The sequence below is a fragment of the Clarias gariepinus genome, chromosome 17 (genome assembly GCF_024256425.1).
Source record: "Clarias gariepinus isolate MV-2021 ecotype Netherlands chromosome 17, CGAR_prim_01v2, whole genome shotgun sequence".
NCBI lineage: Eukaryota > Metazoa > Chordata > Actinopteri > Siluriformes > Clariidae > Clarias > Clarias gariepinus.
Genome location: NC_071116.1, coordinates 18,500,441 through 18,528,347, shown reverse-complemented (window position 1 = coordinate 18,528,347; position 27,907 = coordinate 18,500,441). Strand labels below are relative to the sequence as shown.

Sequence of the window (27,907 nt, the reverse complement as noted above, 5' to 3'; positions counted from 1 at the left end):
GCCTAGTGTACTGTATGTACTGTATGTTGCAAAAGAAGCAGGAAGTCGCTGTACTGTAATTTGCACAGTGTATGCTAAATAAACTAAATGTACACTTAAATATACTAAAAGCATTGATAATATTTTATATACTTGATCATACCATACAATTGTAGGGAATAAGGAACAGCGAAGGCTTCGTCTATAGTATATTAGATTTATATGTTCCCAAACCTCCTACTGTACATATCAGGTATGATCCGTATTTCATTTGGTTACTTTTTTTGATTAAAAAAAAAAAATCAAATCTGCTAAGAACTCAGTCATCAGCCAATTTATTAGGGACCCCTGCTCCTTTACACAGCTAGCCAGTCGGTACCGTGCTTAAAAGCGTACTGTATACATATACAGTAGGTCAAAAGTGTCGGTTCATAATGGAGGAAAATGTGATCTGACAGGTTGTTTGTGGCAGTGGGCTGAATATCGGTTTAAGTTTAAGTATTTCAGAAACTCCTGTCCTCCTGAGTTTTCCCCTGCGCAATAATATTCAAGCTAGGCTTTATGCAGAATGGTGAGAAATTCGAACGAACAAAAACAAAAAAAAAAATCCAGTTGTGGATATTGCTGTCTCACATATATATATATATATATATATATATATATGTGAGACAGGTCAGAGGAAAATGGCCAGACTGATTAGAGCTGGCAGGTAGTCCACAGTGATTTACATAAGCACTCTATGCAACCATTATGAGCAGAAAATCATCTTAGCACAAACATAGCAACCTGGGTCAGGTCAAATCCTAGCAGCCACAAAAACAGTATTGGTGGTGATTTAATTTTTATTATGTTGTACATGTACTACAAAAAAATGTGTGTTCCAAAGAAGCAACTTCTAAAGATTATGCAATATGAAAGTGAACAATCTTGCTTCCCAAAGAATTTCAGCCATTTTGGAGAAATGATTTTTAATGTGCCCCAAAATGTCATTTTTCAGCCTTATACTCTCACTTCAAACAGTAATAATTTACAATGCAAATTATTCATATTTCTTTATTAGTATTAATACTAAAACTGGTGTAAGCCTCTAGAAGATTTTTAAGACCCTTAAAAAAGAAATTGTATAAAATAAAAAAATTAATAAAATATATGTATAATTAATAAAATATATGATCCTATCTGAAAATGTTCTTTTTCACGTAGGTGAGAAACTGTTTAGCACCAATACCACGTTTTGGCCGTGTGCGAAGTGCAAAAAAAAAAAAAAAAACGTGTAATAACATGCAGTCTTACATCCTGTTCAGGTCAAAAAAGCAATATAAAGTTTAATCAAAAGACTATTAAAGTGGAAGTTAAACTCCCATACCATGCGTAAATGAAATTCTCTACCGTAATTGTTCCAAATGATTCACTTCCTTTGAGAGTTTTTCCAGCTCAATGACTGGAAGTCTAGGATAATAAACAGATGAAAATTATGTTGTCACTTAACAATGACACACACATAAGTCATAATTGTTCTAAAAAATGTAATGATCGGCAGATTAAAAATGTTAAGACATCATTCTTAAGTACACAAGCTCTTCCAGCCCAAGGCAAACTGCTATAGCATAAAAAGAATTAAATAATAGTATCAATAATAATAATAATAATAATAATAATAACAATGTTTTATGATGGACTGATTAAATATATTATTTTTTGTGAGATGATATAATCACTCCACTGCATCACTAATTATTTTTCTATAACAATTGATCCCAATTTTTGTATTCCAGACATGAGTGATGTAAGAAATGGATGAACATGTATGAAATACACTAACATGTGTACAATTCTCACCAGGCAGAGAATGAGAAGAATCATAAAGTGCACATGGGTGTGGGAAACGGCCTTCGCCAGGATGTATGGAGAGAATTCCACAGTCGTTTTGGAGAGATCCGTATGTGCGAACTATACGGCTCCACGGAGGGGAACCTCTGCTTCATGAACCATACCGGCAAGATCGGAGCAGTCGGTCGCTCCAACATCTTCTACAAGGTGAGCGTGGACTATTTTAGTTGTAAGGATTTCCCGGGTTCTTATTTCAGGACATAGAGTATGACTGTATTTATTGCTGGGATACATTAGACTAAACTTAAGTTTAGTTCTCGTTTTCTTTGAGGGCAATGTTAATAATCTGACTGGACCGCACAGAAAATGTAAACCCCGCATAGCACATGTCTATGGACAGTACTGTACTGTACTTTACCCTTAAGGACAGCTATGAGACATGGAAATGCAGATAAGGAAAAAGGGTTGGTCTAAAATACTCTGTCAATTATTGTTTAAATCAGAAAAGCACCCCATTTGTAGTGCAATAAACATCATTTCTCTGACCTGATTTCAACCTTTTGGTTTATTCTGTCAAATCACGCTGACGTATGCATGATCAATGGTCCCAGACTTGTCCTGAACTTCTGAAACCGAGCACACTTGGAATTTTCATTCACATAATTTCAGTTGCATAACTGTTCCCCATCCTTGAACTTTTCCACATTTTTTTTTTTTTTTTTTTGCTGCAACCTGAAACTGAATACACACGCAATAGAGCTGATAATATTGATGAGGAAAGAAAGATCCATAGAGTTTGCAAACAAAACAAAAAAACGCTGAAGTTGCGAACTGACAATGATGGTTACGCAACCTTTTCCAGTGTAATGAAAATTAGTTCTGGTACAACAAGCTGGCGCGTCCGCTCTCTTGGCCGGAGATCATGAGCATAAACCCTGGCGATGCCACAGACATCTGGTGCCAAGAGACCTGAGTGTGCAAAAAAATCAGTTGTGCTCTGTGTGTGGGATCACGGCAAGCCCCCTCTTATCTGCCAATCACAATGACACTAGCCGATCATCGTTCCTCTATGCGATCATGTATGATGGTGTTTCCTCTGAGTGAGTTATGAAGCTCAACAGCAGCCCAAAAAGATGCAGTTGGTCTTAAAAACAGGTTAGCCCTCCTGGAAGCCCCAGGGGATCTTGTATGTGAACGTACTATATAGCGAAGACATTAGTCTAAGTAAGATCTAAGAAGCTACCATATACATTTCCAAGCTCTTTTTTTGTAGCATTGTAGCATGGATATACAATCCAAGCATTCCTCTGAGCAGTTGACAGTCATGCCGCCTGCTCAGTGGCGCTACAGTGGTTCTCCCTGCTTTTTGAGCGAGCACTGAGACAGCAGGTGTGCAGTATAAGGTTGCGTTTAGTTCATGGCAGTAATTTATTTACAGTAGTAGCGACATACGGTATACAGTATGTTATTGAACGTGTCATATTTTGCTTGCTCTAGTTTAAGACTGTTTTAACAAAGTAAATGAAATGCAATCTCATCATCTAATCAATAATTTTTTTTAGGTTTTAGTTTTTAGTTTTTGTGAAGCTTTTGTGAAGCTCAGTTCATTAACCAGGAAAACTATCCTGAGCTGAATCTAAACTGTACAGTTTTGCTAAGAACACATCGAGAAGCTGCTGTGTTTCCGAGACAGCATTTGCACTTAAAACTGAATTTTAGGATGCAAATTCATATATTTTTTTAACAAAGCTAATTAAACTGGGTTAACCAATCTTTCCTCTGTTAGGAACAGACTAATAGAAATATTTACTGTATATCGATGACACAAATCGTCTAGCTGATTCCCCTAGTTTTTATAACCGGGAGTGTGGTCACAAACCACTGGTGCCAAAAAGACAATTTCAACAACTTTAGCTTTTAAACCCCACAGGATTTTTATCCATTTTCCATTTTCATACGAACATGACCGGACAAAAAAATGAGTCACATAGGCAAAGAAGTACACATGATCATATGATTTTACAATTGTTTTTCTTCCTTTCTGTGACCAAAAGTAATAAGAACACAAGCTTTTCGTGGATCAACATTTTTTTACGTTGTCTCACTTCATGCTGTGTTGCTGGTAAGGGAGTTTTAAGGGTTACATGAATACAAAATATTTTTTTGGGATGGATTCATTATGATAATGATAATTTGCAGTTCTGTTAAATTTGATTAAGGTTGATAAAGTCCTCATAATTATTTTTATTATTATTATTATTATTATTATTATTATTATACATTTGTATTAGTAAAATTAGTAATCTATGTGCGCGTGTTGCCATATGAGTGTATGTTGCAATATGTGCACATGGATTACTAAACCAAATTTGCTAAACCATATGCCAGGATTTACAAACTGAGCAGACGTATTGACAAAGTTTAGTAATCTGTGTGCTCTGGCAATCCATATGCACGGATTCCGCCATAGTTTTTTTTTTAACCACATGACCACATGGCCACTGTATTGATGAAACCAGATGAAACGTGTGAATCAGATACAAGTCATCTGGCATTTAAACTGTAATAAGTGCATCATGCAATAATTTCCCAAATCGCTTTATTTATAAGATCACTCTGCTTAAAGAATGTTATTATAGGGATTAGGCAACAGGGATTTGAAGTACTGGAGCTGAATACCTACGAGGGAATTTAGCCTGATCTGTATAATCATGCTGTCTACTGATGTTGTAATAATGTCCCTTACTTCAATTTGTGGAATCTAAGCCAAGGCACAATAAAGTTGATGTCCTGGCTAAAGTTCCATTATGTTAATTTTCTCTCTTTAATTTGTCACTAGTCCATTATCTTCTGGTTTGGATTATTATTACATTCAAGAAACTGCTGTAACTATTTTTATGTGGGAAAACACATGGACCAGTGATCAGATTCCTTCCTAGAAAACTGTCTTAGGTACTATAATATGATCTTTCATTCCAAGACACAAGTAACAATTACTATTTTTAGGAATGCTGTTAAGGCTCTCATGTTAAAAAAAAAAAAAAAGGTTTTACTTTTATGCACGGAACTGAATATTCCAAAAAGTAGATATCTACATTTTAGCCAGACCATTCATGAAATCAGATCTCTTGCTATGCTGGTAGGGAAACACCTAAATAAAGACCTGTCCTGTCTGCTTTTTCGTGAAAAGCAGCAGCAAAAAATTCTCAGTGGAAAAACGCATGCAGACACATTTTTTTCTCGTAGCAGGTGCTTTGGGTTTGTGCCTGTTTTATCTATGTAAACACTGCGAATTCATGAACCTTGGCCTTGTGAGTCAATGCAAACGAAAAATAGAGTCAATAAATGGTTTATTATAAAAAGTGTAAGGTTAAAACATGTTGTGTGTTGACACTTTCTGTCCGTTGTATTTATGACGGGTGTTTAAGTCAAATCAGGACTTTTGATTGTGCCGAATAACAGAACACAGTTATAAGAGTAAAAACTACTTTCATTTTTCTATACGATCCCCTGCTACATTAACGCACTTAACTAACTAACTAACTAGTTTTTGATCAGCAAACATTGGATGCTTGGATTCTATCAAGGCAGAAAGTTTTGTCAGTATGCTGGAGCCATGATCAGACTGCCTGCTTAACATCCGAAACACACGCCTCCCATGAAAATTCCATGAAAAGTGTGGAAATCACTTGAAACAGAGTCAGGACTGTACAGCAGAAGATTGGCACCGCATCCAGGGTGTACCCTGCCTCATGCCCCATTCCTCTAAGATCGGCTCCAGGCCTCCAACAAACCCGTACGGGAAAAGCGGTATATATCGGAACAATGTTGGCTGATCAAAACAACAAAAACAATACAGTGTTAATACCAAACCTGTCTTGATGCTAGTAAATGCATGTGCATAACAATAAGCAGCACCACAAAAAATACTAAAGGTATTAAAGAAAATATTAAATAAATAAGGTTGTATTTACAATATTGTGTAAAGGCCATTAATGATATCTCAATATTTTAACCTTCATCAAGTTATTCTCATTTTTCAAAAACATTGTTGTCTTGATTTTGTCCCACCGTTGGACGTCATCACAGTGTTGTTACAGCTATATTAAAAGGCTAATTAGATGTTACGATTCCTGCTGGGATATTAACGCTCAAAATCTAACATTTCTTTTTGTGTTTTTCCTGCAGCTTATGTTTAATTATGAGTTGGTGAAATATAACATGGAAAGAGATGAACCTGTGAGAGATGAACAGGGTTTCTGTCAGCCAGTTGAGAAAGGTGAGAAAAAGCATACCTTTTTTTAAAAAAAAAATCCTTAGTCTTTAACTAACAGTCATCTTGTAAAGGTAGTTTGGACCAAAAACGTCTTATTAACACTGGAATTCTCATGGAAGCTCATGAAGGGCCCTTTGGGGGCAGTGATAGATTAGCTGGGTAAGACTAACGGGTCAAAAGCTCGGGAAATAGATTTATATGCTTTATATATAGTTTTATATACGAAACTTTTAATTTTTTACTTTTCCTTTTCTAGTAAATATTCTAGTAAATATTTAAAGGAAATATTTCCATTTCCTGGAATAGACCAAAAACAAAAACCTTTAGTTTGTTAATTCTTTGGAACATTCATTTAATTGACAAAGGATCCGAGGAATTTTAATGTTTTGTCTAACAAATTTGATTATTATTTTACATATAAACAAATTTTTAAAATTGATGCCTGTAATACACTCCAAAAAAAATTTCAAGCTGTTATCAGTGTTATGGTATAAAATAGTATTCGTACCTACAGCATGGATGACTTGCTTCTGTGTGAAGGGGCTATTGACATATAATGGTATATTGGGATTTTTGAGAGATGTATCCCCTTATTAAGGTTATTCCAGCATGACGAATTTAGCCCTCATTCTAAACAGGTCACCACATTGTGGCCTCACAGGCGCAGAGTGGGTACGCTTACCCAGCAGTCCAGATCTGTCACCTATTGAGAGGGTATGGTGTATAGTAGCCATGGACTGTTGGGCAGAAGACGTTGTGTATCACGCAAGAATGGGTGAAAAAAAAAACAACAACTTGCAAATCTGCAACAATTTAAATCCTTAGTTCCAAAATAATAAATAAAAAGTATAATTAAAAAGAAAGGTGATATAACATGGAGGTAAACCTTCCTTTGTCCCAGCTTTCTTTTGAGTGTGTGTGTTTGTATGCGCACCAAATGATAAATGTCTTTACATTTTTTTAAATATATTTAAGTCGGTCAGTGAAAACCTGAACGTTGTACTTGTGACAGTTAATTAAAGGTTCAAGTAAATAAAACAAATCATACATTTTAGAAAATGTCCCAACTTGTACATTGAGGTTTGTAGATTTTGGAGCAATTGACTGTGACTTGTGAAGGAAATGCATAAAAAATAGTTATTAAAATTGCAACTGAAACATGTACATTGACGTCGGCACAACTCAGTGAAAATTCAGGGCACAATAGAAAGGCACCAGAACATCCAGTGCAGCACAGCCCAATATGACTGCGGTCTGGCGGGCAAAGAGTCCAAGGCTGCCATTTTACTGTATAGCTATTTCAAATTTCCAGGATCCTAGTCCGATCATGGTATACGCCTGACCCCACAACACACAGCACCCAAAAACTTCACACCACAGCTCACCCCCAGAGATCGTGCCGAGTCAGGTCCTGAGGGACCCGGGCTGCCCAGATGGCACGCGGGGGAGCCTACACAATACTGGGCATAATTGTCTGTGTTGTAATGTTATGCATATAATGAATTTAAGTGGTTACATAAGAATTTAGGGATTTTAGGGGCTTGATAAATACTGGCTTGGATTTAAGAAATATATAAATTAATCACATTTATAGATTTATAAATGTGTAATGTTGGTTGCCCAATACTAAGTTTTCTGATATTGCTAACGTTTCTAAAATATTTTTAAAAAATGAGATGGGATTACTAAACTGAGCCTGTTCATCCAGGGGAGATGGGTTTGCTGTTGTCCAGAATCAATTCCCGAAGTCCATTCTTTGGCTACGCTGGAAGCAAACAGCTAACGGAGAAAAAGATCATGAGGGATGTTTTTAAGAAAGGAGATGCTTATTTCAACACGGGCGACCTCATGGCAGAGGATCAAGACGATTTCATCAGCTTTAAGGACAGAGTCGGGGACACTTTCAGGTAAGACAGGAAATGCGTGTCGAAAGTGTCTCTGGTTTTTCGTGTTCATGACGTGCATGTGTAAACAGAGTTACATCACAAGTTCTAGGTTCAAAATTCACTTTGCAAACAACTATAACTTTGGGTCTAAAGTTAATCTGATACCACGGTTGGTCCCATGATTAAAATGATATGTTGCAGTGCGTTGGAGGTGCTGTTTGTATTCTATTTAAGACCAATTTAGCGAATAATTAGCATGCTGAGGAAAGATTCATTACCAGGTTTTTCAAGTTTTTCTTGCTTGTGTTTTGTTTCTGTTAGGCTATTGCTGATCTACTCCTCTCTCTGTTTTTCACTCTTCCCTTCATTTCAACTCATTTCAACTCACTTTTTATGCCCAACCTCAATCTCTCTCCTTTGTTCTCTTTCTCTCGCTCTCTTTCTTGCTCCATCCCCCCATTCCTCACACCTAAACTCAACATTTGTAGCTAAAACATATATGTGGATGGCTGTCAGTATTTGATGTGAGAAAAGCTTTCCCAACAGTGAGTCTAGGATCTTCTACCACCTACAGCTTTTTTAATCATAGATCCGTACTGACCTCCAGTTCAAGTAGCATTAAGCTACGACTAACCCTTCACCATCTGCGTGTTATTTTCAGATGGAAGGGTGAAAACGTGGCCACCACCGAGGTGACGGAGATTCTTGGATTGCTGGACTTTATTCAGGAAGTCAATGTGTATGGGGTGGAGGTTCCAGGTACGAAAACATGGCTTTTTTTTTTGTTGTTGAAAGAATACTCTTTACTTTTCCAAACACATGCAGATTAGGCTAATTGGTCTTGCCAAATTGCCCGTAGATTGTGAGTAAGTGTGTGAGTGAGTGTGTCTGGTGTGTGCATGTGTGCCCTGCGATTAGATTGGCACCCTGCCCAGGGTGTATCCCGCCTTGTGCTCGAAGTTTCCTAGGATAGGCTCCAGACTACCTGTGACCCTGTAGAGTATGAGCGGTATAGAAAATGAATGAATAAAGCATTTTGTTGTGAAGCAAGTAATGTAGCGTTAGACCTTCGAGTCATCTCAAATTGTGCGGGAATGCTGCCACCAAGAGGCTGATTTGTAGCTATTTACTGCTTTGGGATAACATCAAACATTATTGGAAATCTATCAGAATCAAACACTATACAGTACATATTAACCTGCAGGCGCAGCACCATGATCAACTAGTCCACATTGGTATATAACACATTGTGTCATCTGTATGTACTGTAAGGTCAGCTGAAATGACAAAATACATTTTTATTCTTTCCATTTCAAATACTTTTAATATATTTTTTGATGGGTTAGATGAAATAAACTCTGCTCATTAATAATAATAAAAAATTGTATATAGTTGTTTACTTGCAGTATGTTTTACTAGACATGGTATAAATGCTAAAATTATGCTACAATATTCAATTTTTTATTCTCACATGCACAACCATGCACAGTATAATATGCAGTGCAATGTTTACACTAATGTTTGTGACCTAAAAGGCAAAAAAAAAGTAAGAATGTAAATAAAGAATGTAAAATATATAATTTACAATATATAGTATTTTTTTTACAATAAAATAGAGTATAAGGTAGAAATATGAAAAAGTATGAACTGTATAAATAAACTGTATAAAGTATATGAAATGTGAAACATACTGTATTTATATTAATGTGATGCATACTTTATTTAATGATACATTATATTTAATTCATGACTCGTGATCAAGGTCAAATTTATACAGATAGGAGCAACTTCTAAAATTCTAAAAGTCATCTAGGTTAGTAATGTCTGTTAACACGTTTTACTTGCATCCTGATCCACGATGCTGCATTATCCAGGATGAAAATATAATAAAAATAGGATATGAATATATAATTACAAATATAATATATAAATGCTACTTACAATAGCAGTAACACTAATATAAGCAGTACTGCTCATGGGTGCATTCCGTCTCACTAAATGAAAGAAATGAATAAAGAAATGTTCTGTCGCAGGCAGCGAGGGTCGAGCTGGTATGGCTTCACTGATCATCAAACCTGGCTGTGTGTTTGATGGAAAGAAGCTGTTTGAGACCGTCATGACTTACCTACCTGTTTACGCGCGGCCTCTCTTCATCAGAATACAGGTGAGATTTCGAAAGGAATTCTTAGTGGATTTCAAAAGAAGTTGCATTTTTTTTGTTTTTCTTTTTTTTTTTAATAGAGCAACATTCCACTCTAATAATATTTTATTTATCCCTCTTTAGCTGATAACAGTACACAATGTGGCGACCGTTTTATATATCTAAAATGCGGCAAATTTAAACCTTTTTTCCTGATTAGTCTAGATAATAAGTGTTTTTTTTTTTAGCCAGACAGTTGTGTTTTGTGTGTTTTAATTTTATAGTTTAAAATAGATTTTTGTGGCAATCCTGCCCCCTGCTGCTGAAAGCACAATGTATGCAATATTTTTCAGGCATTACGGAGTTATATAGTAGAGATACTAAAAGGCCTTCAACCTGATCTCTGTCTATTGTATTATGTAGGTTATGTGTAATTATTACATAATTTGTCTCCTCCGAGAAAGGACTTTTCTTTGAGAAGAATATCAGGCATCAATAAGCTGTAGGTCAATGCCTGACTTTGACTGCAAATGAATCTGATTACATAAAACTTTGGGAAAAGCTAAATTAACTGTTGTATTGCTCCAGTGTTTAAATATTAAATTCATTTATATTATTTAATATTATCAGTATTCAACTGCCCTGGCTCTGCTAGTCGCATATATGTACTGTATGGTGTACCACAATAGATGCAGTAGACTAGGTTAAAAAAGTACAGGAAATAATTATACGAGTGAAACGCTGTGATACGTGTATTAGTGTAGCAGCAGATTATTTACGTCGAAAAATAAAGGTAGGTTTTTTTCTGCTCAAAACTGTGTTCTGATATTCTGCACAATCAAAAGTCCGGATTTGACTCGAACGCCTGTGATTTATTTATAGCGTGCATTCTAACAAATATTAACCCTCATAAAGTCTTGATGTACAAAACCATCCACTTTAAAATCATGTTAAAATGCTGTTATGAACATTTTCAGATTTTTGGTTGATTTTCTGTTATTTCTAAGCTACTTGGAAATGAATCACAGGGTGATACGGATCATTTAGTGGAGCATTTAAACATCTAATTCAGGGCATGAACCAGTAAGAAACAGATACAGTTGATGACAGATGATCAGGCCGGTAATTAATATACTGCTGATGCTGAATTCTAAATGCCTGAAGAGATGAGAGGGGAAATGGGATTGCTGCTGTGGTTGGTATATAAACAACCAATTTTAACATTGTATCTTTATGCTTAAGACTTTTGCACAGTACTGTATGTCTGTATGTCTAAACCCCCTGCTAGTCAGTATGCTCTAAACATTCACTAGATGGTAGCCTATACCTTAATTTTAACATGTTTACTGAACCATGAAGCTATATGATTTAGTCTTACAGCATGACGCTTAACATGTGCATATACGAAGCAGTACACTCATTAAAGACAGATAAACACTGTATGGCATAATGTTCTCTTATTTTACCATCTGTTAGGAGTCTATGGAGTTGACTGGCACATTCAAGCAGCTGAAGTTCGGTCTGGTGAAGAGCGGCTTCAACCCTGCCAACATCTCTGATCCGCTCTACTTTTTAGACTACACTGAGAAATGCTACGTTCCTCTCACAGACTCCATCTACGACAGCATAGCATCGGGCAAGCAGAAGCTGTAGGCCATACTCGGTGAACGGCTCTGTTACTCGGACAAACCAAATGGACATAAGGAAGATCCTGAACACGCCTAACTCTTTTGTAGTGTTGTATATTTGATTGTGCCTGAAAGCAAGCCTGGATAACTCCATAATGAATAATGGATTGCTTTTTCCTTTGTGAACATTTCACTGAGACAGCTTATCGGTTAATAATGAATCAGGGAGTTTTCATGACTTGAATGGCCTTTTTTGCAGAGAGCGAGGAGACTGATTGCTGCGACGGAGCTGAATGAGAGGCCGGATTCTCACCAGTGACCCACTGGGTATCAGGTTCTCGTACCTCCTTGGTCCGTCTAGCAGGTGACTCTTAGCGTTAATGATGCCACGACTTCATCTTTCACCGTCATCTCCTCGACGCTCTCAGTTCTCTTGCTTTCCTGGCTGTGAGGAGCGTCACTGGAGATCAATACAGGAAATGACAACTGCTGCTACAATAAAATCAGATTTCACTTTAGATGGAAAACTTTGCTATATTTAAAGCTGCAGTCTGTAATTACATACCTCTCCAGAGATGGATACGGACAGATGTTTATCATTAGAAGTGCTTCGTTGAAGAGCCAGTTGTGCAGATGTTTTTCATTCCATTTTTTGCAATAGTTTTAGTATGGATCACCTGGACCTTTTTTTTTTGGGGGGGGGGGGTGAAAAATACTTAGACCAACACATCTTTCATGTTTCGTTTCGGTAGTATTACAAATGGTTAGTTTACATATTTGCTATACTGACATGTGAAATGTATCATTGAAGTGACAAAACCCAGGATGTTTTACCCAGTCTCCGGGGCCAGTGAAGGAATTTTAATGTATAAAGCCATAGATGTTTAGATACACATAGTCATACAGTATACAGCAGTGGAACATGTTCCAGTTGTTATTTTATGCACCAATTTTTGAGGGACTGAGCAACACATTATCCTACTGTGGCACTTTCAATAAAACGTGACAGATTGGGTATTGGAGATAAATTGAATAGTCTTTTCAGAACAGCCTAGAGAGCTGCTCCAAAAGCCAACACAGGAATAAATAAGGTATTTTGGCATGCACAGATTCTGCAAATAAATAAATAAACAGGCACAGCTGCTTGCCATGACACAGTTACAAGGGCAATCTTGCAAATGCTTCCCATGATCTATAGCAGCTTTCTTCAGCTCCAGTCCTGGAGGGCCAGTGTCCAGCAAAGTTTGTTATTCACCAGCACCCAAATACACCCACTGAACTTAATACTTAACAGATCAGCTGTGTTTGAGCAGATTTGCCAAACTGTGTTGGACACTGGCCCTCTTGGGCAGGAGGACCCTTGTCTATAGTAGGTATTCACCCCCTCTGAATTGGATTTATATATATATTTTATTTTTAAATTAAAAATATGTTAGTTTTCTGTGAATGTATGAGTTATGGTTTGATTACTTTAATTACTATTCCACTAACGAGCATGGGGCAGCTTGGTGGTTCGTGTGCATGTTGGAGCAGTAGAGTTTGCAGCTCTATCTGTGCTTGGTTTGTTTCCCCCACACATGCAGTGTAGATTTTGTGCATAGGCTTAATGACCCCAGGAAGGTGTCTCTGTCTAGAGGAGATGGGTGGGGAGGTTAAGGGACCATCCTTGTGTCTTCGGGTTCATCAGACAACAAATACCCTCCCATACCTGGAGAGGTATCCGTCATATCAATGGCCGTTTCTAACGGCTCGATGCTGATTGTAAGAGCCTGGGTTCGAACTTCCAGCAAGTTAACCACCGAGCTACCCATATACCTTCATTAAAGTCAGTAAGCAAGGAATTTTTCCAGGAAGAAACTGAGACTGCAATATTATGTGAGAATTTAGTCCAATTAAGTCCATACTTATACACATCACTGCGAAATGCACATAAATGTTAATCCTCCTGGATAAATTCCACAGATTCCTAACAAACTGTATAAAATCATCAGTGACAAAAGAAATGGTGTTATTAATAGAATATTTGGTTGACAATAAGACAGCATAATAAGCATATCAGCAGGTTTATAAACGTTAGAATATAAACTTGCTGTATTATTTGGAGCAGCAAGTGAAATGAGACACTATCATGGTGATTGGGTGGGTTTCAATTGACAGGATCTTTCTCAAGACCAATCATCACCTGACAGTACAGGAGCTGTATGAGAAGTGTAACTAAATCTTAAGGAGGTAATGGCACTGATACCGTTTCACAAAAAGTTACACTATATACAATATATACACTATTGTGTAGGTAATTTCTCCACATATATCTTCAGGAGAATAAAAGTAATAAAAATGTCTTATGTATTAATTCAGACAGTTTACTGTGCCTCAGATGAGAATGCCTACACCAAGATCTTAAATCTGTTTATAACCATCTTCATAATCTTTCCATAATTTAGAATTTACTGTGAATGATACATTTTGTGTGGGTTGTACTGGAATAATGTTTAATATTATTTTTATTTTGCTGAAGAGCATCTCTTTTAATAACCATTTAAATCATGCATTCATGAATTTGGTTTGGAGGTGTGATTTAATAGCCTTCAATGCTACAGCAATGCTATTGTATACATGGAGTTGAGTTAGCCTGGAATTATTGCATGATTTTTATTTTTTATTAATAAACAAGTAAGTGTTTATTATAATCAACAACTGCTATTTTAAAATGGCAGACATTATTTGAATCAATGTAAAGCACATTCTTACAATCGAGTGTAAATGTTTGCACATACCTATAACAAAATGAAGATAATAAAGAAATTCTCAAATATAATGCTGTTCAGGTTTTTTTTTTTTTATCAGATTCACAAGTAATAAAATGGTGAAATAGTGAAATGCTTATAGTACAGTGGGTATAGGAAAGAATATGTCCCCTTTTAAATAATCTCATTTTGTTGCTTTGCAGCCTGACATACTGTAAAGACAGATACAGTTTTTGTTTTATCCAGCTTTATTTACTCAGTGCAACTTTAAACATGCAAGTGAAAGATGTAAGACTCATATTAGAAAATAATAGGAAAAAAACAAACAAACAAAAACATGAACCCCTCCAAAATATTACTTGTAAACGCTATTAGGTGAAGCTTACTGAGACTTTGGGCATAAGGCGGTGTACACCCTGAACAGGGTGCCAATCTCCCAGGATACACACACTACAGGCAAAATGGCAATGCCAGTTATCTTAATTTTCATGTCTTTGGACTGTGGGAGGAAACCGGAATATCCATGTCTCCACCCATCCATTGTCTAAACTGCTTATCCTATGTAGGGTTGTGCTGTCCCAGGGAACTTGGGCCACAAGGCTGTGTACACCATGGATTGCAGGACACGAGGATGTGCACTTTGGAAAAGCCGATCGACCTGGACTGCAATTCTTTTGATGGTGGGAGGAAACTGGCAGAACGGGATGAAACTAACCAAGCACACATATCTTTCAATCGGACCTTCAACCCTGGAGATAAAAGCTGACAGTGCTAACCACTACATCTCCACCTTACTATTGTACTCTGTGTAAAAGTTTTATGCACCTAACTAGGCCTACTTAATATATCAGAATAATATAAAATTTAAGCACAAAAAAAAACTCATTCGTGGAAACTTTATTTTAGGTTATTTTATTTTGATGCACAAAACAGTACCAATAATGCAAAACAACAAAGAAAGAGACTAAGTAAGCCTTTCAAGTTTTCTGAGTGCGCGCGCGCACACACACACGCACGCGCGCCTGATATATAGTCTCCCAGATTTTTACTACTGAGCACCATCTGGAGGTCAGAGCTGATGTAGGTCATGTGTAGACAGATATATAAATCTCCGAGCGCTGAACCCCAGCAGCAGCAGTCGGCAGTCTGTCCTCAGCTCGGCTCATCATGGCGGACACCAGCAGCGCTCACGTCCACGTTTTATTCTCGTTTTCCGTGTTTTCGCGGCCGTCCTCTGTGCCTCTGAACTCCGGCTATGAAGTGCTCGTCCAGAAGTTTCTCTCCATTTACGGCCCTCAGATTGACGTTCACCGCAAATTCCTCATCCAGGTGTTCTCGGAGGAATGGGGACAGTACGTGGACCTGCCCAAGGGATTCACCACAGCGGAGAAATGCAAGCTGCGATTAGTTCCTCTTCAGACGGATGTGAGGCGGATTTCATTCACGCTCGTTTGCTGTGAACGTTTTTAATTATTATTATTATTAATATTATTATTATTAAAGCTGTTTGTTTAAATCCTATACAAGATTAATTACCACTGTTTAAAATAATCTCCAGTTACTATTTGCATTTCGTCCTGTTAACAGCGTTTGTCTACACGCAGTGTGTTAACTTGTTGATCTGACGGAGGTTCAATCACAAATAGCTTGATACGCCCTTTATACTGTAAGTGCACTCCGTTTGATGTAAGGAGCCGCTTCCCAAAGCGCACTCTGTAGTAAACGTTCAGCTCGGTTGTGACGCGGAAGTACGAGTTCTGAAGGGCATTTTGTTTACGTCGTTCTGACATCATGTTTAACGGCAGGTTGTGACGTCATTACGTTATCACGGACCATACCTTGGAAGCAAACAGGGTTAATAGTGTGCTATATATATACGGCACAATATTACAATATTATCATAATAGTTACGTGCTGATTTAATTTGTATTGCAATTTTGAATCATCCTGATTCTATATATATATATATTCTATCTATCTATCTATCTATCTATCTATATATATATATATCTATATATATATATATATATATATATATATATATTAGTTAAAATTAAACTATATATATATATATATATATATATATATATATATGTATGTATATAGTTTAATTTTAACTCTCTCTCTCTCTCTATCTATCTATCTATATATATATATATATATATATATATATATATATATATATATATATATATATCGTTTAATTTTAACTATATATTTATATGATATAATATGATATATGTATGAATGTGGTGCACTATACATTTTACATATATATATATATGTATGTATACACACACACACACACACAAAAAAAAAAATATATATATATACATATATATATAATTTCGTTCTACCACACAGGATGCTGTTCTTTGTGAATGGTTTAGTGTGCTACTTGCTGAATGTTCAGGAGAACGACAGCAGCAGGCTCCGTGCCACCGGAATCATCATTCGAATATACAGGCTTCTGTAAAATGTTTGCAACATTTAAGTGTTCTACTGCGGCTAAGAGTCAAATTACTGTGCTTTAAGCTCTCTGTAAATGTCAATCGGTTTTACACCTTTATTTGCAACACATTTCATCACAAATCCCAGTTTGACATAAACGCCACTCATAGACACCCTAGCTTACTATACAACCATACATATTTTTCAGCAAAATTGAAATCTGTCTTCATACATTTTTATGTTCATTAATGGTCCCCGGTATAGTAAACAATTTTATTTTTCTAATGCAGCTCTGTTTAGGCATTTGTTATGGGTTTTAAATATAGAAATGTCTCCAGAGAAAAAAAGGGCTAGACTGAATCCTTTTCTCGGAGTATACAGGTTATTAGACTGATCAAGTGTCTCATACAACCACCAAGTGTTTTCCAGTAATAGTTCACATTGGTCACACAATTACTTGACATAAACAGGCTTGTTGTAACAGTAAACCTACAAACTGGGCATGTAAGCCTAAGAGACTTCCAGCTTTTGCATGACATCTGTTTCTGTGTAAATGATCCATGCATGACTGCTAATATTTGTCCTTGATCAACACGAAGAAAACAAGACTACTGTATATATAAAAACAATCTATTTTGCTTAATTTATAGCGGTACAGTAGCAACCCTATTATCTAGAATTTCTCTGTAGTATTTTGGGATTAACTGAAAGCCAGGTTGCTTTTTGATGACCGTCTATGAATTCTGCTCTACTAGTCTGGATTTAGTCACAGCTTTGTGTTAATCCTTCAAGTGCAATGAAGAAATTGTGACCTTTTTATTAGATCTAGACTACAGAGTCTTTTTCAGCATTCAAAACCTAAGCCTTGTTTTTAAGACTGTATGAGCATCTTTTTTTTTAATGCTGCTTAAATAAAATCAGGTTTAGTAAATGTCTGAATGATGGAGAGGGATCTCTGAGTTCATTGCGCAAGTAATAAACGAGATGGAAAAAAATGATAGATAATGTTGTAGTTTGTCAGGTAGAAACAGCACTTAAGGAGATTTATTTGTTCTTCTTTTACTGTAGATCACTACACTGGGCAATCTTTCTCCAGCAACCGCCATTTTTTTCTGCTGCGACATGCAGGAACGATTCAGACCTGCCATCAAGTACTTTGGTGACATCATCAGTGTTGGCCAGAGACTGGTAAAAATTTATCCTGTTTCTGTCTGTCTTGATTTATCTCTCTGTTTTTCCCATAGCAATAAGTTTTTACCTGTTATGCGAAGTTCTAGCACTAAAAACAGAGACAGTAAGGACAGAGAAGGACTGTTTATCTTCTTTAAATCTATTATTTTATCAGACATTTTTATTGCCTTGATTCACTCATGTGAACCTTATTCTCAGACTGTTAACAGTATCACCATGTTGAAGGTGCTGTGACCTTGAAGCCTATCTGTATATTTTCATTTTTCTGATTTTCCTGAAGATCTGGAGTTTTTCTTCATTAAGTAATAAATTAAGTTTATGCTGCTTGGTAAAATAGAGGCTGAGTGACAATGATATACTAATACAAATAGTATATAATTATATGTAATGCCTAATAGGAGCATTTTCACTTTATTTTATAAACAATATAATATAAATCAAGTTTTGTTTTCATAAATATATACATACTGTTTATCATTATTATTATTATTATTATTATTATTATGTAATTTATTTATTCTTGTGGTGAAAAAGTGTCCACCATTTGGTTAAAAAAAATATTTTTTACTGAAAGCAATGAGAATTTGACAAATCTGAAAAGGATGGAAATTTAAAAGTCTTTTTGGGTAGGAACAATGAGTAATCTGCTGTAAAATAATATACATTTAGAATTAGAGTTTAAAATTCTTGATCTTGAATTCTTGAAGATCTTGATTTGTAAATACTGAAAAAAGAAAACACTGCTAAAAATAAGAAACTCAATAAAATGCAACTTAAATTTAAAACAATGAGAACTAAAATGCAGGAAAGAAAGAAAAAAACTGAAATTTAAGAATGGGTAAGTTATAGTGCAACTCAACATGAACATTAAGAGAAAAATAAATTTAGTATAGTTTAGGACATATTTTATTTATTATAGTTAAAAGCAAAAATATTACCAAAAATCCAAATCCTATTGGAGTTACTGTACAAATGCCCAGTTTAGGGATCTATGGTACTGTAACTTTACTGAGCTTGATTTGCAATATAAAAATGAAAATGCCATGTTGTGTCTTATATTTGCACACACACTTGAGTACACACGCCTGCTATAAGGAGGCCTCATGAGCGTGAAAATTACAAGTGAAAAGATTCGCTGGTTAATAAGACATTGCACCAGAGGGTTCAGATGAGGTTAATGTTGTGTTTTAGCTCCAAGGTGCTCGTATTTTGGGAATCCCTGTCATCGTGTCAGAGCAGTACCCAAAAGGCCTGGGTAGCACTGTACAGGAGCTGGATCTGACCGGGGCCAAGCTGGTCTTCCCTAAAACCAAGTTCTCCATGGTGCTGCCCGAGGTGGAAGCTGTGCTGGCTGAGACTCCAGGAGCTCGAAGCATTGTGCTTTTCGGAGTGGAGGTGAGCGACACTAATGATTTTTTCATGCTCTGTTTCTCTCTCTCTCTCTCTCTCTCTCTCTCTTTAAGCAAGGCAGCCTCTCTGTTTTTGGGCTGTTTATTTTACAGAATGTAATTATTTAATGTAATTATTTAAAGAAATTAAAATTAATTTTAACTTAATAAAATGATTAAACTGATTAAACTACTAAATAATTTTTTTCATTGCTGTACATTTTTTATTTTAGTTGGCACTCTGATGTAATTGCTGTAGCCAGTTCTGTAGATATATATCTGCAGAGCTGCAGCAAATCTTATTGCTTGTGTTCAGCATATAATCTCTGAACATTTACCCTACATGGACATTAGTGTTCGGGCTTTTAAGTATTGGCACTTCGATAGATATCCTTTGGAATCTGGCGCTGTTTTATCAGCCACTTACTCACAATCACACAGAAAATATTTCAAGCAGTATTTTAGAGCGGTACTGCATAAACTGTTTTATGATTGTTTTAGTGGTTCATAAAGAATAAAAACACATGTATAATACATCAGATGCAAATATCTGAAATAAGTCTGATGATAATAATAATAATAATAATAATAGGTGCTGTGTCTTCTTGTTTGAGCGTTCGTTATTCTGTGTATTTTTATAATTTTCTCAGTTCATATACACAAACAATTTTATTTTTATTTTTATTTGATTTATTTTAATGCACAGACTTGAAGACACTGCCATCTAGTGACACAAATACATTATTTTAAGCAATTTTCCTTTTTTGTTGTAAAGTGCCAAACGTAGACATATACGTCCCTTTGTTAGTTAATGATAAGTGACACTGCGACCTGCTTCTTAGTCACTCTAAATAAACCCTTCTTGTACTGTGCGTGTAGACTCACGTGTGCATCCAACAGACAGCACTGGAACTGATTGGGAAGGGCTTTGAGGTGCACATCGTAGCAGATGCGACGTCCTCCAGAAGCATGATGGACAGAATGTTTGCACTAGAGGTAACGTTAATATACTATACACATCGATCAGCCATAATATTATCACCACTGGTTTTGGTCATCTATTGAGTAGATGCCACTTTTTGCTACTGAAACAACAATCTTCTGGCACCTTTTTATGGTAACCAATTATAACCTTTTCAACAATTTGAGCTACGGTAGCTCTTCTATTGGGACAGACTACACGGGAGAGCGTTCACCCCTCACGAGCATTAGTGAGCTTTCCCCTCCATGACGCTGTCGCTGGGTCACAGGTGCTCCTTCTTTGGATCCCACAAGAGCTGCTGTTTTGGACTTGCTCTGACCCAGTCGTCTAACCATCACAATTTGGCCCTTGTCACAGTAGCTACAGTTACAATATCTCATTACAGTGGCACCCAGACATGGATGGGCTGTATTATGCAGCAGGTGAACATTGTGTCCCTGAAGATGATGTGTTGGAAGCAGAAAAAAAGGGGAAAGCATAAGGATTCGAGCAACTGTCTGTAACGAGGGCAAAACTGTATTGGCTAAAAGACAGTCAGAGTAATAACAGAACTACAGGTCTTGTGGGATGTTTGTGGTCTGCAATGGTGAGAACCTACCAAAAGTGGCCCAAGGTTCAGAAAATACTGGCTAGATAATTCACTACGTCTCCAACTGTATACCTGCTAAATTGTAAAATATCACTAGATCTTCCTTCTGATTTAAACTGTTTACTAAAAAGACTTTTTTTGGTAAGAAAAGACTTTGGAAAGACTTATGTATGACTTACAGAACAAATCTGAACTCTTTTGGCGGATATGGGCCCCTTTGTTGGATCTACTTGAATAATCATGACTCTTTCTTTCTTTTATGTTTACTCTTATATTAACGGATTATATATATATATATATATATATATATATATATATATATATATATATATATATATATATATATTAGTATACAAACAGTTTTATGTGTGTTCATCAAACTGCCTATATATAACATCAGTCAGAATAACCAGTAGAAATAGGTTTATGTTCAGTATGCCTGAAGCAAACAATATTCATGATTAAATTGCATATATTATAAAATAATATACAAATATTTGTATAATAATATCATAATCCAATCAAATATATATATATATATATATATATATATATATATATATATATATATACACACAGTATACCCAAGATTAATGATGTACAGTATATGACACAAACGCACTCCTATTACTTTGCTCGCTGGTCCTTGGCTGTGTGAACCTGTGTGTGTCTGGTTGACGCTCAGTGATTTGTAGCATCTGTCGGAAGGAAAAAGTTCAAATCCTGAGTGTCCTGGATGTAAGGTGTCAGCGATGATTTTGATTACCCACTTCCTGACTCAGGAACATTTTCAGGCACGCTCATTTCTGTAGACCTGACAATCTTCTGTGGCCTGATTCTGTCATGATTGGTGGCTGAGCCAGACGAGACAGACAGAGACTCAGCAGTGACACTGTAGAAGTGTATAAATCCAGTAAAACCGATTTCACGGCTCCTTTGAATGTGTGTGATTCTTTAATCGTCCCAGGAAGGTTAAAACGGTAATTAATGGTTGGTGCTGTGGAATTCTGCATTCTATTTTAATCTCCATTTTTGTAAATGTGTCAAGGGGGATGTGACTGCACCAGAGGGTAAATCATTTTGTGTGCAGACTCAACATTAATAACTCGGAAATCATATTCATTGTTAACACCTAAAAATAAAAGAGCAAGTCGGAGGTAATGAAAAGCGTCTAGTCTGGAAATATACAGGGGAAAAAAAAGTTAATTGAATTTACTCAACTGAATGTGTGAATAAATTGGGTTATACTAACAGTTTGTTCTTGTCCAGCCAACACAATTTGAACAGGTATTTTCAAAGCCCAGGAATAAAATTAAGCAATCATCCAAGCTCAGAATTAAACTTACTGTAGTGCCCTGGCATTATGAGGTGATGTGAATCCGTGATATCATGTCATGAGTTAACCATGTTAACTTCAGAAATATAGTCCATAGCCTGTCTGTCATCTCCAACATCTTCACCTGATTTAGTAATGTACCAAAGACGTTCAAGTCAAACCGGGACTGCGTGAATTAAGGTGTAAAATTGATTGACATTTACAGAAGACTTCAAGCACAGTGCGGTGATGTAACTCTTAGCTCTTGCAATAAAACATTTGAATGGTGGAAATGTTCTAAAGAAGGCCGTAAGTTCCTGAATGATGATCCTGGCAAAGGTGGCTCAGTTGTTTCTGTGAGTGTTTAGTGAGTTGAACATTTGATCCTTGAAAATCAACAGAAAACTTTTTAGAAGCTTGTTTTGGGCTATTAAAGGAGCCAGGAGTCTGATCATGGCTTCAGCATACTGAGATGGTATCTAAGCAATGTCTAAGACTGGGATGAGTGTATTAGTGTAGCAGGGGGTTACATAAAGAAATAAAAGAAGTTTACGCTTATAACTGTTCTTTTATTCTGTGCAATCAAAAGTCCTGGTTTGACTTGAACACCTCTTAGAATTGGGTCATGTTAATGCTAAATGAATCGAGTGATCATTCTCACTCTACTATAATTCAAATCATTACTTTAAATCCTTGTTAAAATTGAAATTAGTATAAGCTGTGAGGGGAGACAGCAAATGTTTGACTCAACGTTCTAGAATATTTGACTCGTACTCAAAGGTATGGCTGAGACTCAGTTATGAGATGAGAAGCAAAAGGCATTGATGGTGCATAGCAAATTAAATTTGATTCTTTGGAAGCTGGTCGAGTTGAGTGTACAAATAAGGAGTTAAGAACGCTGGATAGACTCAAGGATTAAACCGCTGCTCGAATACTCTTTATACTGTATCAAGCAAAGTTATAGGATCATCGGGTAGTCGGACTGAACGGTAGGCGTTGTAGAAGTTTAAGAATCTTATTACAAAATAAATCTTGGACGTTATTCAACGTGGTCTAAAGATTAGTATTCGAGTCTTCGAGGTGTATTCTAACCTCTGAGTCTGCTTGGCTATACATGAACATGGTGGAAATATTGCCCCCTTATTGTTTCAGAAACGAGCGTTCGTGTATGTGGTTTTACTCCTGATCCATCATGGTTACCTGGTGATGGTGGTGGTTTGTTTCATTTTCTAAAGTTTTCTGAGTGGACTTTTTTTTATTATTGGGATTTGTGATGTGTCTTGGCCCACATCGTAAATCTTTTAGCCTGCTGCTTCAGGCTTTGCCGTCCAAAAACAGCATTCTGTAATCTAAATCTTCTATAATGAATTGTGTGCCAGGTTGGAACTACTGAGCTTGGCAATGATCAATGGCTGAAGTTTTTGCCAGGGATCTTGGCTAGTTTTATCACCATAATGAATGTGAACGTTACTATCCACGTCTGGTGTATTTTCAATGCCGTAGAAACGCAGCTTTAAAGGGAAATTTACTCATGTTGGTCGTGGTATTTTTAACTGGAAGCTATTTCGAAGCAATATTGAAATAATTAAAATAATAAACCGGGCCTGAGTTAGGACTGGACAAACAATACAAAACCAAAAAACCCCAACTTTTAAAAACATTTTTTAAACAAAACTCTTTTATCAGCATTTATCATACTGTAATTAAACCCGTTATCACTGCCTGAAGAAGCATTTATGATTTATGACTGCACCGTTCTGCTCTGCTAATAAAACCTGCTCTGTCTCTCAGCGGCTCGCGCGTACCGGCATCATCATCACCACCAGCGAGTCGGTCCTCCTGCAACTGGTGGCGGATAAAGAGCATCCAAAGTTCAAAGAAATCCAGAACATCATTAAGGCCAGCGCTCCTGAATCAGGCCTGCTCTCTAAGGTCTGACCAGCGTGAGGCGCTAAACCTCCTCCTCCCCCTTTTTTTTTTCTCGTTTAATGTCTTGTAGAGATTTCGCAGAAACGCTTTAGCTGTGACGAGTGTTGTTTTGAATTTTGGTTGTAAAGTTACGTAAAATATTTGAAATCGTTCCAAACTGTAGCACTGTACCGTTAACACTGGTCGTGTGGATTATCCAGCATTTTTGCTTAGATGTGCCCTGCAAACAAAACTGCCTGGTTCTGCATATTTATTAATCGTTTAATGCTTTATAAGTCGAACAAAATCTACCAAACTGACACAGCAAGTCAAGTGAATGGGTTTGTTTTGTGTAAATTGTAACGTCGACCACTGGAAGTGTGAACAGACATCACAGTCACTCTGACAACCGTAACAGCCTGGAAGCGTGTCCTGTTCATATCTCAACACAAATTCACAGAAACCCCTGAATTCCTGTACCTTGAAAATTCCCTTCGGGGAAACATTTAATGTGAATGGAAGATGTGTTCAACACGCAGTAATGCAACACTGTTCTGAATAAGTGTGCAGTAGAAGCCCACAAGCTTTAGACGATCATCAGTTACTGAACAGAAGGTGTAATTAGGAGATTAATGAGCCAGTGGAGCATGAGGAGTTGTGCTGCCTTGCTGTTTGTACTGAATTATTAACTTGTAATGTGTTTAGTACTGTGTTTCAGTGGCATATCTTTTATAATAGAGCTATTAATAAGTCATCAAAATGTATGTTCTGTGCATATCTTATAAAAGTTATTATCTCTCTCTCTCACACGCTTTATCTTAAAAAATATTATTACTCAGATTTTCAATTCTACTTTTTCAGCATGTCAATAGGGTACAGATATACTATTAGAAAAATGTCAGTATTAGGACTAAAAGTAGACTACCTGTCATTTGGTCGAGTGTAAAAATATATTACAAACCATTAATTAACATCCCTATAAAACGCATACAGTATGTATTAATATTCTAGGAATGGCAGTTAATTAAAAATGTTACAGCAAGCCGATGGAAATAGATGTCAGTCATTTTTTTTTTTATTGTCTTGATGTGGAATGTTCATCATATATATCATATGTATCATATATATTGGGGAATTTGTTTATTTTTAGCGTGTGTGTGGTTCTTGATGTGTATCTGAAACATTTGTATTTTTTTTTTTCTTCATGTTTTCTGAAAACCCAAATACTTATAAATTGCACTGGCACTGCATTGGCACTGAATTACCCATTACGCCTGGCAAGGCTGGCGATTGTGTTTATAGTGTGTATGCTTTTTACTTTTTGGTATTCTTTCTGTTTGCCTGTTCTGATCTGTTCATCTCTGGATTTAAACTAACTTTTCTCAGACGTGATTTTTTAAAATTTAGTTTCAGAAATCTCATTATCATTGTGAACTGTAATATTTTGTAAAAGAAAATGTTCAATTTAATCCATTGTTTATAACTAGTTTTATAAAATCTATAACTTTTATTCATTTAACAGGTTGTTTCCATTGTTATTATAATAATTGATAAAACATCATGCAGTACATCATTACCATCACATGCAGTACTGTGTAGGGATTTGCAGATTATTTCAAATATTAATGAATGCTAAACAAGTAAACCACTTCAATGACTTCCTTTTTTTACCTCTAGTTTTCCATGTTCAATAAAATAATGTTAAATGTAGTTCAAATAAATCTTTTTTTTTTTGTTATAGATAAAACGGCTCTGTTATGTGTGTGTTTTAGATTTTCAAACTGTTTTTGCAAAGATTGTGCAACGTAAGTGTATCCGCATCTTAACTGAGAAAGCATCTGTGACCCAGCGTTCGAAAAATGTCTCTGTCTCAATGTGTGAGAAGGACAAATATATATAAAGTACAGTGCCTATTCATGAACAGGTCCAAACTGATTGTACTTCTTGCAGGTAGTTTACTTGATGTGACAAAATACTTGTGCACTTTGTTCGCATTAATGTATAAGAACACATTGATTTTTGTAGCAGCTAATGGAAAGTGTGTAATAAATGTTTATATTCACTGTATTAAACATTGTAAATGCTGTTTGTTTAATAAGATATTCAATTATTTAAAAAAACTAAACGCAACTGAGTCAAAAGGAAAGCGTTAAAAGGGTAAGTAGTGTCAGAGATTCAAGCAAAGTACAGTGTATGCCGATTTGATGAGAAAATAATAGAAAAGCAGCACGAAAGTCAAGTGCTATTGCAAACTCAGATTACATACATGTGAATGAATTATGATAAAGCTTACTCATTTATTATCTGGTCTCATAATGTCATAGACAAAAGGTAGTGAAAACAAAAGATTTACAATTAATGTCAACCACACAGACTGAAATGTCTCAGTTACTGTACTTCAACAGGCATTTGGCAAAGTTTTGTTTAAGCCAATGCAACACAAGTTGCTAAAAAATGTCACTGCTGGCCATGATAGAAAAGCAGCCAGCCAAATGTGGGGCTTAGCAGGCAAAGAGCCCAAGACCACCAAGCAGTTTTCCAAACTCACCATTTCAGGAGCATGTTCATAAGTTGGATTTGTTCTTAAGTTTGACAAAGTGAGTATTTTATGCCTTTGACACAAATATACAATGTGAAGCATACAGTAGCAATTCAGTTGACTAAATCTCTGTTTTCTTTCCCCACACTGCCTTCATGTGGCCAAAAATCATAACCATGCCTAAGGAAATTAATTACACACATGTCAAATGTAACAGTGTTGTCTCTGCACCTTTAAATCGCAAGGGGAATCCTAGGTGTCATTATGTCTCAGAGCTGTTTTCCACTGTGGTGGACTGTAAACTGTGTTTTGTTGAAGATTTTCTAAAATTAGGATTGTTTACCATCAGAACTGCTTTACAGGACAGTCATTTTCTATCATTGTGCTTCTGGACTGATTCATTAAAACTGAGTCTGACTCGTTTCTCTCACACCCAAACACAAACACATACAATATACAGGACTTTGAACATTTTATACACTTACCTACACACTGACAATATTGTACTTAATTGTACATATTGGTATCTGGTGCACTGTGTCTATTTTTTATACAATACACATGAGGTACTTCCATGATTTGTTTGCATCTACAAATGTTTGTAGAACCGCGGTCCATTCGTAACTGCAAAAGTACATAACTCGAATGTTTATCGGACGGGGACTCCTGTTAGTAACCTGGTGAGCCAGTGTAAGTATATATTTATTGATGAAAATTTTAAAGCACTAATGTAAGGCACTATAGATAAGGTTGACTGCCAAAATGCTATCAATGTAAATGGGATCAAACAAGTCTGATCCATGGATGCCTCATCCTACAAACCCACAGCATCCAAAAGATTCACTACCAACGTCCTGATGCCAGACACTACAGACCTGCAGAGCAATGCCACGAGGAGCCAGGTGGTGCACCGGTGGCACAAGGGGAAGCAGGTGGTTTAAATGGTAATGGTTTTAATTATCAGGCTGTTTAGTGTATATGCTAGCAAGCTTAAGTTTTATATTTAAAACACCAACCAATATACTGTATGAATCTAAAACAATCCAACACATAAGAAC

General features: G+C 36.3%; 2 protein-coding genes and 1 long non-coding RNA gene across 3 annotated transcripts in view; 2 read left to right on the top strand and 1 right to left on the bottom strand.

The window, feature by feature from the left end:
* slc27a6 (solute carrier family 27 member 6) overlaps positions 1 to 14,557 on the top strand; it is a 28,843-nt gene extending 14,286 nt beyond the window's left edge. The window contains exons 5-10 of the mRNA XM_053516345.1: positions 1,822 to 2,016; positions 5,998 to 6,088; positions 7,794 to 7,992; positions 8,633 to 8,730; positions 10,005 to 10,135; positions 11,588 to 14,557. Coding sequence (XP_053372320.1) covers positions 1,822 to 2,016; positions 5,998 to 6,088; positions 7,794 to 7,992; positions 8,633 to 8,730; positions 10,005 to 10,135; positions 11,588 to 11,764 — 891 coding nt within the window. The 3' untranslated portion in view covers positions 11,765 to 14,557. The remainder of the gene's footprint in view (positions 1 to 1,821; positions 2,017 to 5,997; positions 6,089 to 7,793; positions 7,993 to 8,632; positions 8,731 to 10,004; positions 10,136 to 11,587) is intronic.
* Positions 14,558 to 15,382: 825 nt separating this feature from the next.
* On the bottom strand, positions 15,383 to 16,204 carry LOC128505673 (uncharacterized). The gene is made up of 2 exons (XR_008355603.1): positions 16,023 to 16,204; positions 15,383 to 15,940 (listed from the first exon to the last, which is right to left on the bottom strand). It is a non-coding gene; the product is annotated as an uncharacterized LOC128505673 (long non-coding RNA).
* Positions 15,645 to 26,386, top strand: isoc1 (isochorismatase domain containing 1). The gene is made up of 5 exons (XM_053476216.1): positions 15,645 to 15,911; positions 18,006 to 18,125; positions 19,320 to 19,523; positions 20,396 to 20,512; positions 24,194 to 26,386. The coding sequence occupies exons 1-5, from the start codon at positions 15,654 to 15,656 to the stop codon at positions 24,338 to 24,340; spliced, it is 846 nt and encodes a 281-aa protein (XP_053332191.1). The 5' UTR covers positions 15,645 to 15,653; the 3' UTR covers positions 24,341 to 26,386.
* Positions 26,387 to 27,907: the final 1,521 nt, after the last annotated feature.